General features: G+C 40.2%; 1 protein-coding gene across 1 annotated transcript in view; it reads left to right on the forward strand.

Annotated features, from left to right (window-relative positions):
• The window catches only part of PTPRZ1 (protein tyrosine phosphatase, receptor-type, Z polypeptide 1), a 270,808-nt gene that overhangs the window by 239,665 nt on the left and 18,348 nt on the right, over nt 1-12,795 (forward strand). Inside the window, exons 22-23 of the mRNA XM_006859363.1 lie at nt 9,519-9,654; nt 11,440-11,586. Of these exons, the coding sequence (XP_006859425.1) occupies nt 9,519-9,654; nt 11,440-11,586 (283 nt within the window). The remainder of the gene's footprint in view (nt 1-9,518; nt 9,655-11,439; nt 11,587-12,795) is intronic.

The following is a 12,795-nucleotide window of genomic DNA, read 5'->3' on the forward strand; positions in this document are numbered from 1 at the left end:
CGACCCATAGCGACCCTGTGCAGGGTTTCCGAGAGTGTAAATCTTTACGGGAGTAGAAAGCCTCATCTTTCTCCCGCGGAGCGGCTGGTAGTTTCAATCGAACCACTGACCTTAAGGTTCGCAGCCCGATTCATAGTATGTATAATTTTTTAAATCTTTCTGCAAAAAAAAGTGCTGGTACTCTCAATCTTAGGATACAAACCTCCTAACAGGAAGCTGTTTTCTGTTGAAAATTACTCAAAAACACAAAAGTGTATATCTATCACTAATTCAGAGTTTAAAATATTACTGGAGTGATTAAATAATTTGGAAATTAGTGACTTTAACTAATAAGCTACAATTGGTTATGAAATGTATCATTTTTCTCATCTGCATTTTAAAAGAAAATTCATCATAGTATTATACCACTCTCCCCTTTTAAAAGTGTTGTCTTTTTTCTTTTAAATAATTTAAGGTTCCAAATTGTTAGACGTTTTGATTTGCATGCAACTGTTTGAAACATTCTGTTTTGTTAGTATTTGACAAATGTATTTATTGCATGATCCTAGTTTTCCATTGTAAACCTAATATGAACGCTTTTTTTTCTCATTTGTCGTGTGCTGTGGAATTTGATTTCTTTACATTTTTTGGCATTCATTCCCTCATTAGACACTGAAAGAGTTTTACCAGGTAAGGCATTATTTCACTGCATTATCTTTTAGCAAAGAAGTAGTTGTAAGATGTAAAAAAAAAACCTTTGTTTTTGATAGATTGTTGTGTTTGTTTTTGTCTTCCTTATTTTAAGGCACTGTGTTTGAAAGAATATGCGTTAAAATGGTGTCCCTGTAATTTATTTCCAGGAAGTACAGAGCTGTACTGTTGACTTAGGTATTACAGCAGACAGCTCCAACCACCCAGACAACAAGCACAAAAACCGATACATCAACATAGTTGCCTGTAAGTATGGCCTCAACTCAGCTCTGACTTTGTCATCATTGTCACTGCTGTGCCTTAAGGTGTGCTGAAACCATCTGGCAGAGACCTCAGAGCAGCCTCCCATGACTTTGCTGTCAAGAATAAGACTTGTGCTCAATACTGCTGTTGTTAAGTGTTGTTGAGTTGGTTCTGACTTACAGCGACCCGTTATAGGGTTTCCAAGGAGCAACTGGTGGGCTTGCAGTCCACACTCCAGTGTTTATCCTACAGCGCCACATTCCTCATACAGAGCATGGCATCATTCTAACTAAAACGTTCTACAGTTCTTGCCATATGTTTCCTTTAAACAAAATAAAGTCCCTTTGAATTCAGCCCCTTCCTCCAGCCTGTGGCTTCTGTCATTTTTCATATTCCATGATCCTGCTTCCCCCACCCACGGCCTTCGAGTCTATTCTGACTCCCAGTGATGCTATTACACAGCGGAGAGCTGCTTCCTAGGACTTCCAAGGTTGTAAATCTTTTGGAAGCAGGCTCTGTCTTTGTCCGTCCACAGGTAGGCTGTTGGTTTCAAACCCCTGACCTTTGCATTTGAAGCCCATTGCTTAACCCACTGCACCACCAGAGAGCCTTCCTTTCACTTCAGAGCTACCTAATCTTACGTGAATTGGCTAATCAAATGAAGCATGCTTTCTCTTTTTCCTTTTACTCTTTTTCTCCCTTTCTTGCCATTTTCATGGGATCTTATCAACAACTGGCTGACTGTCTTCCTTCCATTCCTTCTTTCCTTTAGTTTTTCACAGCTGTTCTCCTTCCTTTTATTCTGAATTTGGAGAGCTAGCTGGCATTTCTATTGAATCCAAGTTCATTTGCCTCAATTTTATCAAATTACCATCTTGCTTTCATCTTCATGTAGCACTTCATGTATATATCTGGTCCCTCCTGTTTTCTTTTTCAGCACCAGATTGTGAACCACAAGGTCAGCAGTTCAAACCCACCAGCTGCTCTTCAGAAACCCTATCTATAAGGGTCGCTAGGAATTGAACCAAACCAACGGAACTTAACAACAACCATCTCTCTCTCTCTTTATTTTTTTAATTGTGAACCGAGTGATAACTTACATGGGAGAACATCAGCTTTACACCATTGTTTCATTGCAATGATTACAATCCATGCATCATCATTCAACAGTATTTGCTTCCATTCCCTCTGTTTTTTGGGTTTTGGGGGGGAAGGTGGGGGATGTACACAAAAACACTCAGGAATATATAATCATTTAAACACTCAAAGGTCACATTCTTCAAGCCTACCACCTGGCTGCCAGTACCCAGTCCCTCTCTTTCTATGAGTCCAGAGTCCTCAGCTGCTCCTCTCTCCATGTCCTTATCTCTACCTCCATCTCTGGTGTCGCTGCTTCTCTGGATAAGGTCCCGCATAACAACCATCTCTTGATATCATCTTCATTTTCCTTCCTTCCCCCATAAAACTTGTACTTGTATTCCCCCTCATGTATCCAGTGGGCCTCTCTAACATCAAGTGCATATGAGATTATCAGTTGTTTATTTAGATTTTCTAGAAGCTGACACAGCTATAGACATCTCTCTTTCATTAACAGGTTCTTTTATTAACCTAGGATTGCCTGGTATCCCAGCCCACCTTTCCCTTGCCGATCAGTTCCCCCATTCACACCCTGTGGATTGCTTATTATTGTTGTTAAGTTGTTACATGCCATTGTGTTGATTCCAACCCATAGCAACCCTGTATAGGGTTTCCAAGGAGTGGCTGGTGAGCTGGAACCACCAACCTTGCAGTTCAAATTGCCATTGCAGTCCAGCGCATTAACCCACAATGCCACCAGGACTCCACAGGATTGCTAATGCCACATAAATATTAATATCCCAACATTACCATTATGTTAGTCATGGTTTGACCTGTATTTACTTCTTCATTCTTGAAATGAACAGTTTGCTTAGTGAAAGAAACCACCATGTTTCTTTCTAATAACACTTTCTCTTCTAATATAGTGTCTCCAAATAAACATAGGTTCCTTGTAGAAGAGAAGTGAATCCCTAACTGCTTGTCCCAATTTATTTGAATTACCATGAATGCATTCATTTCATCCTTTTTAATTGGTAGTAGAGAATCCATTTCCTCTCTTCACGAACCACTGTTGTCTTTGCAATAGTTCCTTGAGACTCTTCCCTTGTAAGAGCTGTTTTTAACCATTCCCAGGACCGTGTCTGCTGCGTCCTCTATGCCCTCTTCCTCCCGCCACTCTCCGTTCAGAGGCCTATACTGCCACCCTTCCCTAGCTTTCTGAGCCCCCATCTACCTTCTGTATGAGGCGCTCCACTGTTCAGAGTCCCAGGACCTACCTTTAAAAACCCGTCATTGAAAATTCAACTAAGATGCCAGTTGAAGGTTTTGACGTCTATGAAATTTTTATCATCCCAAACTAGTACAATTTTCACTGTCATATCTCCCTAATGGTATGTACCTATGTACCTCTCTCTTATTACCTTCTGTGTATATGTTGTAGTCTCACTTAGGACATTAGAAAAACTTCTTGACAACATAGCCTCTTGATATCTTTATCATTTGTTATCTTCGTCTCTGTAGCCCCCAAAAGCTTATTACAATAAATGATCTTTGCAGTGATTTTTGTTGCATTTGATAAATGATTATGCAGATGAAAATGACCTCTATGCAGAAAAGGAGTCTACTGCAGTGAAATGATTTCTATTTTATTGTCTATTTTTGTTTCAGATGATCATAGCCGTGTTAGACTTGCACAACTTGCTGAAAAAGATGGCAAACTGACTGATTATATCAACGCCAATTATGTTGATGTAAGCATGTTTTAATTTAAAAGTTTATGGAAATTATATTCATCTATGATTTATGATACCACAGTGCTTAAATACACGTTATTGAATGGTTAGTAAAAAGTGAAAATCAGCAGTAAATAACTTTCTAAGAAATCCCAGAACTGGCAGGATTTTAGGTTGAACAACACGCACTGTTGTACTTGCTTTATCCTGAGTGAGGATTTATCTGTTCCAGTGGAATTGTGTTCTCAAAGTCAAAACAAAACTAAGCAAACTCCTTGATTCCAACTTGAGTTTTTTAATATCCCATCATTCCTTGGACAATGGTGCTCATGTAGCAGATGATCCGTGAATGTTGGTAGGTAGTGATGGATGATTATAGTTGTTAAATACCATCTAGTTGATTCCAACTCATAGTTACCCTATATAGGGTTTCCTAAGAGCAACAGCACACCACCACCAAGAACGACTACTGGGTTTGAACTGCCGACCTTGTGGTTCAAATCACCCTTTCGGTTCAGTGCTTAGCCTATAGTGCCTCACCAGTTTAGGTGTTGTCAAGTTGGTTCCGACTCATCGTGACTCTGTACAACAGAATAAAACTGCCCAGTCCTTTGACATCCTCAGAATCTTTCCTGTGCTCGAGCCCATTGTTACAGCCACTGTGTCAACCATCCCATTGAGATGAGTGGTAGTAGGATCAATAAATGGTGGTGATGGTTGTGTGCCATGATAAATTCCCATGGTTATTGTTGTTGTTAAGTACCATTGAATCAATTCCAATCCATAGCAACCCTGTATAGGGTTTCCAAGGAGCAGCTGATGAGCTTGAACCACTGACCTCACAGTTCAAACGACTTTGCCATTGAATGCATTAGCCCACAGCACCACACCAGGACTGGTTAAAAGGCAAACAAAACCAGTTGTTAGCCTTTATAGTCTTGGGTATCCCTCAAGGTGTCTGGCTTTGTGAAATTTATCAGAGATCTTCAGTGACAGTAGACCACTCACTAACACTGAGTTTTAAACATCGTGAGCAACTGAAGGCCAGCAGCACTCAAGTCTTTCCCTGACCCTGACTTCTCAGTCTACTTGCCTTCAGGTATGCTGTACGGGCTACTGAACTCTAAGCATCAAGTTCCAGACTAGACCATTGCTGTTGTTGTTAAGTGCCATCGAGTTGGTTCTGATTCATAGCGACTTTGAATAGGGTTTCCAAGGAGCAGCTGGTAAATTTGAACTGCCAACCTTGTGGTTCACAGCCAAGTGCTGATCCTACAGCTCCACACCAGGAGTCCAGACTAGGCCACATGTATGCCAAAAAGAACATGGACTTTGGAGTTACAACTGGTTTTGAGTCCTAGCTCTCCACCAGCTAATTGTGGGACCAATTAACTCGTCTGAACTACAGTTTCCTCTTCTCCAACTCTGGGATGATGCCTCTGTTTATTTTATACATTAAGGATTAAGGCTAATAATTGTAAAGCATTATGACCAAAAAGCGATGCTCAGCAACAGATAACTATCAATGATTAGACCTGCTCAGTATCACCAAGGGGGCCACACCAGCGGTGGGCTTTCAAAACAGCACACCTGATATTAAGCTTCACAAATAAACTTGGATTAAATGTGGTTGTATCAAAGTAAATAACTCTTTTTTCTTTTGTTATTATTTAACAAAAATCATAGTTACAGAAGAATAAATACTTATCTTTGCTGGAGCTATCCTTAGCTTTGCCAGATCTTCTCTTTTATAAAAAAAAAAAAAAGTAGGCTGATTAAAAAAAAAATTAAAAAAAAACTCAAATATTAGGCCATTCAAATGACATATGAATGTGACAATAAGAAGCACTTGGCATCTGTGATTTCAGGGGTACAACAGACCAAAAGCTTACATTGCTGCCCAAGGCCCACTGAAATCCACAGCTGAAGATTTCTGGAGAATGATATGGGAGCATAACGTGGAAGTCATTGTCATGATAACAAACCTTGTGGAGAAAGGAAGGGTATGTACGTAACCAGAAATATAATCCCCAAATGGCACTGTTTTTGTTGTTAAGTGCCATTAAATCGTTTCTAACTCACAGTGACCCTGTATAGGCTTTCCAAGGAGCGACTGGTGGGTTTGAACTGCCGACCTTGCAGTTTGCAGTCCAGTGCTGATGCTGTAGCACCACCCCAGGACAGAAATTAGAGAGCCTTTAAATTGCTTGTGACAGAATTGGTATTGGGAGAATGGTGATGGGTATTACTTTCATACTTAAATTTGACATCTAAAGGGAAATTGTTAACATTGTTGTTGTTGTTGTTGTTGTTAAGTGCTGTCAAGTTGGTTCCAATTCATATCGACCCTGTACAGGGTTTCCAAGGAGCAGCTGGTGGGTTTGAACCACTGACCTTGTGCTTCCCAGTCTAGGGCTTATCCTACAGCTCCACGCCTACTGTTTTTTGTAATGGATGCTTCAAACTGTGAAAAAAAGAAATGCAACTCATTAAAATGTGGTGTAGACAGTAAAAGAGGTTTGAGTTTACAGGGCCTGGATTCTAGCCCTGGCTTTTCCTTTAATTAGTGACTTAATATGCTTGACCTCAATTTTCTTTTCTGAAACTGGATCATCCCAAATCTCTTTCAGTCTGTGATTGTATCTCCTGGTCACATCTACAACTAATTTGTAATCATTTAGTAAGAGAAGTAAGTATTTAGAAAAGTGAGGAAACCCATGCTTGTCCCTGCCTCAAGCCTTTCCTGATCTCAGTGATGAAGTTTATGTTACGTTATGCATTTGAAATAAGGCAATGGATCCTTCACTTGTTCTTTTGCAGAGAAAATGTGACCAGTACTGGCCTGTCGATGGAAGTGAAGAATATGGAAACTTTCTGGTCACTCAGAAGAGTGTCCAAGTGCTTGCCTATTATACTGTGAGGAACTTTACTCTAAGGAACACAAAAATAAAAAAGGTAAGTCAATAAATAGTGGACTCAGCCATTGACCTCTACAATGAATTGTCATGATTCTAGCATCCATTTTATATAACCGTGATTAGTTTACATACATCACTTCCAACTCATAACGACCCTGTTTTTTAATGAAAAACATTAAAAGTTCTTAAACCAGCTACACTTCAATCCCAACGATTTCTTGAGTCTCTACATGCCAGCCTTGTCTTTGGTGCCAGATTATCCGTGGTGACTATGGGTGCATTAGACAAGGTATACCAAAAGCAAATCCTGCCCCATGTTCTACATTGTGATTGCATGGACCAGCCCTGACACAACCCCAACATCCTCATAAAAGGAGTGAAGACTGAAATAAGAGAAAGAAAACAACAAAAATGGAACCATGGCCATGTGCTCCTTTTGCTTCATTCTGAACCCCCTCTGTCAGGCTGTGAGTCCTAAAGTGATGTTTCCCAAACCTGTGTATGTCTGTTATTAGCTATTTATGCTCTTCCAGGGGTCTCAGAAAGGAAAGTCCAGCGGGCGGGTGATAACACAGTATCACTACACGCAGTGGCCTGACATGGGAGTGCCGGAGTACTCTCTACCCGTGCTGACCTTCGTGCGGAAGGCATCCTACGCCAAGCGCCATGCAGTGGGGCCGGTGGTTGTTCACTGCAGGTAAGTCTGAGACTCCTTTCTAACCCATTATAATGATGGATACCAGCAGAAAAGAAATCAATGAAATGACATTTTTGCCAAAATGGGAATGATTTCATGACATGAGGAAGATGAAATTATATGTTGAATTTCATGGGGTCCTGGTGTATAGGATAAGCAATGCACTCCTAATGCAAGATCAGCAGTTCAAACCCACCAGCCATTCTGAGGGAGAAAGGTGAAGCTTTCTGCTCATGTAAAGATTCATGGCTTTGGAAACTCTACACAGACAGGGTCACTAGGAGTCAAAAGGAACTCAATGGCAAGTGATTTGTTTATTTCTTCAAATTGCCAAGAAATGAGCCCTGGTGGTACAGTGGTGAAGTGCTGAACTGCCGATAGAAAGGTTGGTGGTTTGAATCCACCAGCAGCTCCTCCGGAGAAAGACGCAGGTTTGTCTGATTCTGTAAAGACTGCAGCCTTGGAAACCCTATGGGGCTATTCACACTGACCCAGAATTCACTCAACTACAGGTGTGGTTTTTTGGGTTTTAATCACTAGGAGATGCCAGACTCAGAATTCAATTGATCAATATGTCATGGAACCTTATATTTTTAACATACTTGTTGTTGTTGTGTGCCGTGGAGTCGGTTCCAACTCATAGCGACCCTGTACAGGGTTTCCAAGGCTGTAACTCTTTATGGGAGCAGAAAGCCTCATCTTTCTCCCGCGGAACAGCTGGTAGTTTCGAACTGCTAACCTTGAGGTTCACAGCCCGGTTCATAACCACTACGCTACCAGAGTTATTAACCTATTTTATTGTATTGAATTTCAACTTACTAAGTGAGGCAGGTAGAACAATGTTTTGTCATTAAATAAGAATTTATAGTAACATATAATACTATGGCATAACAATGCTTGAGACAGACATAACCCTGTGCCTAGGAGTAACTAACATATTGTAGAGTTATTAGGCCTGATTCACCTTTGAGAGATTGAAGCACATAGAGTGTGGGAAATTTGGCAAAATGGCTTTATGTTGTTTTTAAACATCTAAGGACCAGAATCCTTTTCCTTCATTTTCCTCAGTTCTTTCTAAAATAAGGACTGAATTATCAATTCATTGTTGCTCAAGTACTTTAATTTCCAAGATTTGATTGATGAATACAGATACTGATTTCAAAAGAGAATAAAATAATATGTTTCATGTTTCTAATATTTTTCAGTTAAAATAATAACAGTGGTTCACATTTGTGGAGTGTTGACCATGTGCCAAGCTTTCCACCTGTCAAAGTTAAATTCATTTCTATCTGCAGTATGTTTGTCAAAGTAATGTCTGTGTTTTTTGACTGAAGCAAGTGTTTTCCTTCAATATACAGCTTGTCTAGCACATTCTGATGACTTACCTCAGGAGTTGTCCTCAGACACAAAGTTTGAGAGATCTATCTTGAGAGGGTTTTAATCTGCTAGCCTGACAATAGGCTGAGGAAAACTGGAAGATGCAGAGAAAAATAGCTCTGAAGGTCAGGAATTGTTTCATAGCAAATGGAGAAGAATCGGCTATTGTGCAGAGCAGGTGCTAATTTTGCACTCTAGTACTTCCTACTTGTTGAAGCATTTGAAAAGCAGCCCTGTCTGTGGATTCTGTCAATAGATAATGGCCCTTTAGAAATGTCTGAAGTTATGCTTTATTCCTTGCAATCTCACCAAAATGATATTCTCAGCTGAAAGCCTGATCACATTCTTTTTCCCATTAATGCAGAAAACTTTACAACCATGTCTACCTGGCAATGCAAACCTAGGGACCTTTCCTTTTCAGAGTTTGGCGAAGCTGATGTTTCTATTCTTCTCCGATTAAATGCCTGTTTGCTATGCTCTGATAGATAATATTTTCATTGTGTGACATATAATGAAAAATAAATAAAAAGAATAGGTTGCTTTTCAGCTTAACCCAGAGCAAAAAGTTAAAAAAAAAAGAAAGAAAACTTTTGAGTTGTTGTTTGAAGCAGTATGCTTACCTGCTGAGCTGTTTGCAATTTTAGATCCTTAAATTATTTATGGTGTGACTTATTTGTTTAGGGAAGAAAGCTATTTTAATTAGCAAGACAGCTAGTGGTGACCTACGTTCTTATGTATTTAATGCATGACATTGAACCATTTCTCTCTTTGTGATCTCCTCAGTGCTGGAGTTGGAAGAACAGGCACATACATTGTGTTGGACAGTATGTTGCAACAAATTCATCACGAAGGAACAGTCAATATATTTGGCTTCTTAAAGCACATTCGTTCACAAAGGAATTACTTGGTGCAAACTGAGGTAGGATTTAAAAAAAAAAAAAAGGAGAAGAGCTTTCTTTATCTAAGTTTTGGGATTGTTGCTAGAACACTAAAGCTGGATAGGCCAGGGTTTTATTACCAGTTCTGGTAGAGCAATTGTTAAGCACGTGGTTGCTAATTGAAGAGTCACTGGTTTGTATCGATCATCCAATTTTACAGGAGAAAGATATGGCAGTGTACTGTAAAGATTACAGTTTTAGAAACCATGTTCGGCATTTCTGCTCTGCCATATGAGTTTCACTCAAGTCATTGGCAGTGGGCTTGGTTTTTGGAATGTGCAAATAAATCATGGATGAACCAGTTACATTTTGTGTGTTTTATGACCAAATTGGGAATGTTTTTTTAAAATTACACAGGCCACAGAGAAGGCCTTCCCATAAAAGGAGTGAACCATCACTACCAGGAAAACATTTCAATGTTTCATATATGTAATGAATGAATGGATTCATTTTCTTATTTTAAAAGGCATGAATTGTGCTCAAGTTAAATTCCCTTGTTGTTGTTGTTAAGTGCCATAGAGTCAGTTCTGACCCATAGCGACTCTGTATAGGGTTTCCTAATAGCAGCTAGTGAGCTTGAACCGCCGGCCTTTCAGTTCAAATGGCTTTGCAGTCTGTTGCATTAAGCCACAGCGCCACACCAGGACTCCATAAATCCCCTTAGAGGCCCATATAAGGAGCCCTACTAGTGTAGTAGGTTACGAGCTGAGCTTCTAACCACAAGATCAGAAGTTCGAATCTACCAGTTGCTCCGTGAGAGAAAGATAAGGCTTTCTGATCCCATAAGGATAGACAGAAGATAATCTACAAATCTAAGTTTCTTTTTAACTTCTTTCTAAATAAGAAAATGAATTAAGCTGGAAAACTATCGATGGTTGGATGGCACCTTAAAGGCATGTGGTGTGATTACTTCTTGTCAGCTTGTCCAAGCCTTGTTCAATCAGATACGAATCTCAAGCATGGAGTCAGCTTTATAATATGAATGTCTCTGGTTTTCCTTCATCCGCTAGTGGAATTGCAGATAGAGCTAAAAAATATTCATTCTGAATCTACCCAAGGTGGTTTTAGTCAAACATTGAATCTTTATTAAATGTGCTTTGTATCAAGCTCTGCTTGGTCCTTAGTGGACTTCAAAAGAAGACAACACAATTTCTTGTCATTGCGGAATTACTTTCTAATCAGTTAAGACCAGGGAAGATTCTTAGACATAGGCAGCACACAAGGACTATTCCAGACTGTCTCTGTCCCCACTACCATCGAGCTGTGACTCACGGTGATCCCATATGTTAAAGAGTAGAGCTGAGCCAATTTTTATGGACTCCAAGTCTTCCTTCTGGAGTGTGGTGCTGCTGGGTGGGTTCGAACTAACAACTTTTAGGTTAGTTGTTGTTGTTAAGTGCTGTCAAGTAAGTTTGGGCTCATAGTGACCCTGTATAGGGTTTCTGTAGAGTAACTGGTGGGTTTGAACTGCAGACCTTGTGGTTAGCAGTCCAGTGCTGATCGTATAGCACCACACCAGGATGCCCACAAATGTTACCATGCACCAAGTAATGACTTGAGGAATGAGAAGAGGTTGTGCTCCCTTTGACTGCCTCCTTTCCTCCATCTGACTTCCTGTCACCTCCAGTAAGAAGGTCTTTGAGTTTCTTGCCCACTTCCATTTTGTAAAATCTTTGTTGTCTGACAATCAAAAGTCTGACTTTTATACCAAGTTACATATAAGGAAAACTTCAAGTAATGCTCCCTATCACTCTTGCTTTGTCTAGGAACAGTATGTCTTCATTCATGATGCATTGGTTGAGGCCATACTGAGTAAAGAAACTGAGGTGCCGGACAGCCACATCCATGCCTACGTTAATACTCTTCTCATTCCTGGACCAACAGGCAAAACAAAGTTAGAGAAGCAATTCAAGGTGAGTCCTCTTGGAGCCTCTTGGGTGTCAGCACAGAATGGAATGTTCCTGCATCTTCTCATCTAAGTCTACAAGGTCATGTAAATGGGTTGAGAGCATTGTTGGCGCAAAGGCTTTGTATTTGAACCATCCTTGTTCTTTACAATAGGCAGCAAAGCCATGCGGTAGATTTCAAGGAGGACCTTAATTCTGAGTGGTAAGAAATGAAGTTCTCAGAAACCCTAGACTAACTTTTTATCAATGCAGACCTGGTCCAGGAAGGGAGGGCACAGAGATTTACAGAATGAACAGGCTGGACTTACAATACAGACTAGATAAGTACTCTTTTTACTTTGAAAAAACCAGACCACTTACCATGAGTGCTGTGACTCACACTGTTTGTGCTCTTCTTTGGAAAATTCTGTGTCTCACTTGAAACCCCTGGACTAGAGTAGGCCACATCAGAACAATAGCTTCTTCAGCCCTGGTTTCTCCCACTCACCCTGTCACGAGGCACTGAGCAAGAGAGAGTGTGCTTTGCGCAATCTTGTACCTCCTGCAACCCTGACTCTCTAGAAATCAGTCAGCAAAGAATACAGGTGTGACAAGACCTCAAACTGGAGTTAATGGATTTGCAGAGTTGTAGCTCTCCACAGGAATGGGGTTATATTATTTTGCTCCACAGGACTCCTTTTTTTGGCCTCTCACTTTCTTAGGATTCCTGGAAGAAACAGGATTTCTGAAAAGGAAAAACGACTGCTGGAAAGAATAAATATCTAGGATACTTTTAGAAGACCTTGGACTAACTCAGGAGAGTTAGCAAACATGGCGATCACACATTCTTCTGCCACAGAATTGTGTTCTGTGCCCTAAAGTTGGTTCTGACTCATAGCAACCATTAATATGGTTTTCGAGAGTGGCTGATGGGTTTGAACCACCAACCTTGCAGTTAAGTTAGTAGTCCAATGCTTATCCAACAGCACCACACCGGGACTCCATTAACGCCCTCTGACATCTTTCTTCCTCCTTAGTCACCATCTTTTGCAATTTTTGGAAAAGACCAAGAAATATTATTTGATGAAGGCTGAGCTTAGAAACCTGCAGCCAAGAAGACAAATTGTGAAGTCATCCAAGCCTTTCTAAGTTATAAAAGGACATTTTAGGGAAAGGGAAAAATTACAGTGCAGTTTCAAAAGTAGATAATAAAAGAAATGTGAAAATGGAACATTA

This window comes from Chrysochloris asiatica, unplaced genomic scaffold (genome assembly GCF_000296735.1).
Source record: "Chrysochloris asiatica unplaced genomic scaffold, ChrAsi1.0 scaffold00032, whole genome shotgun sequence".
NCBI lineage: Eukaryota > Metazoa > Chordata > Mammalia > Afrosoricida > Chrysochloridae > Chrysochloris > Chrysochloris asiatica.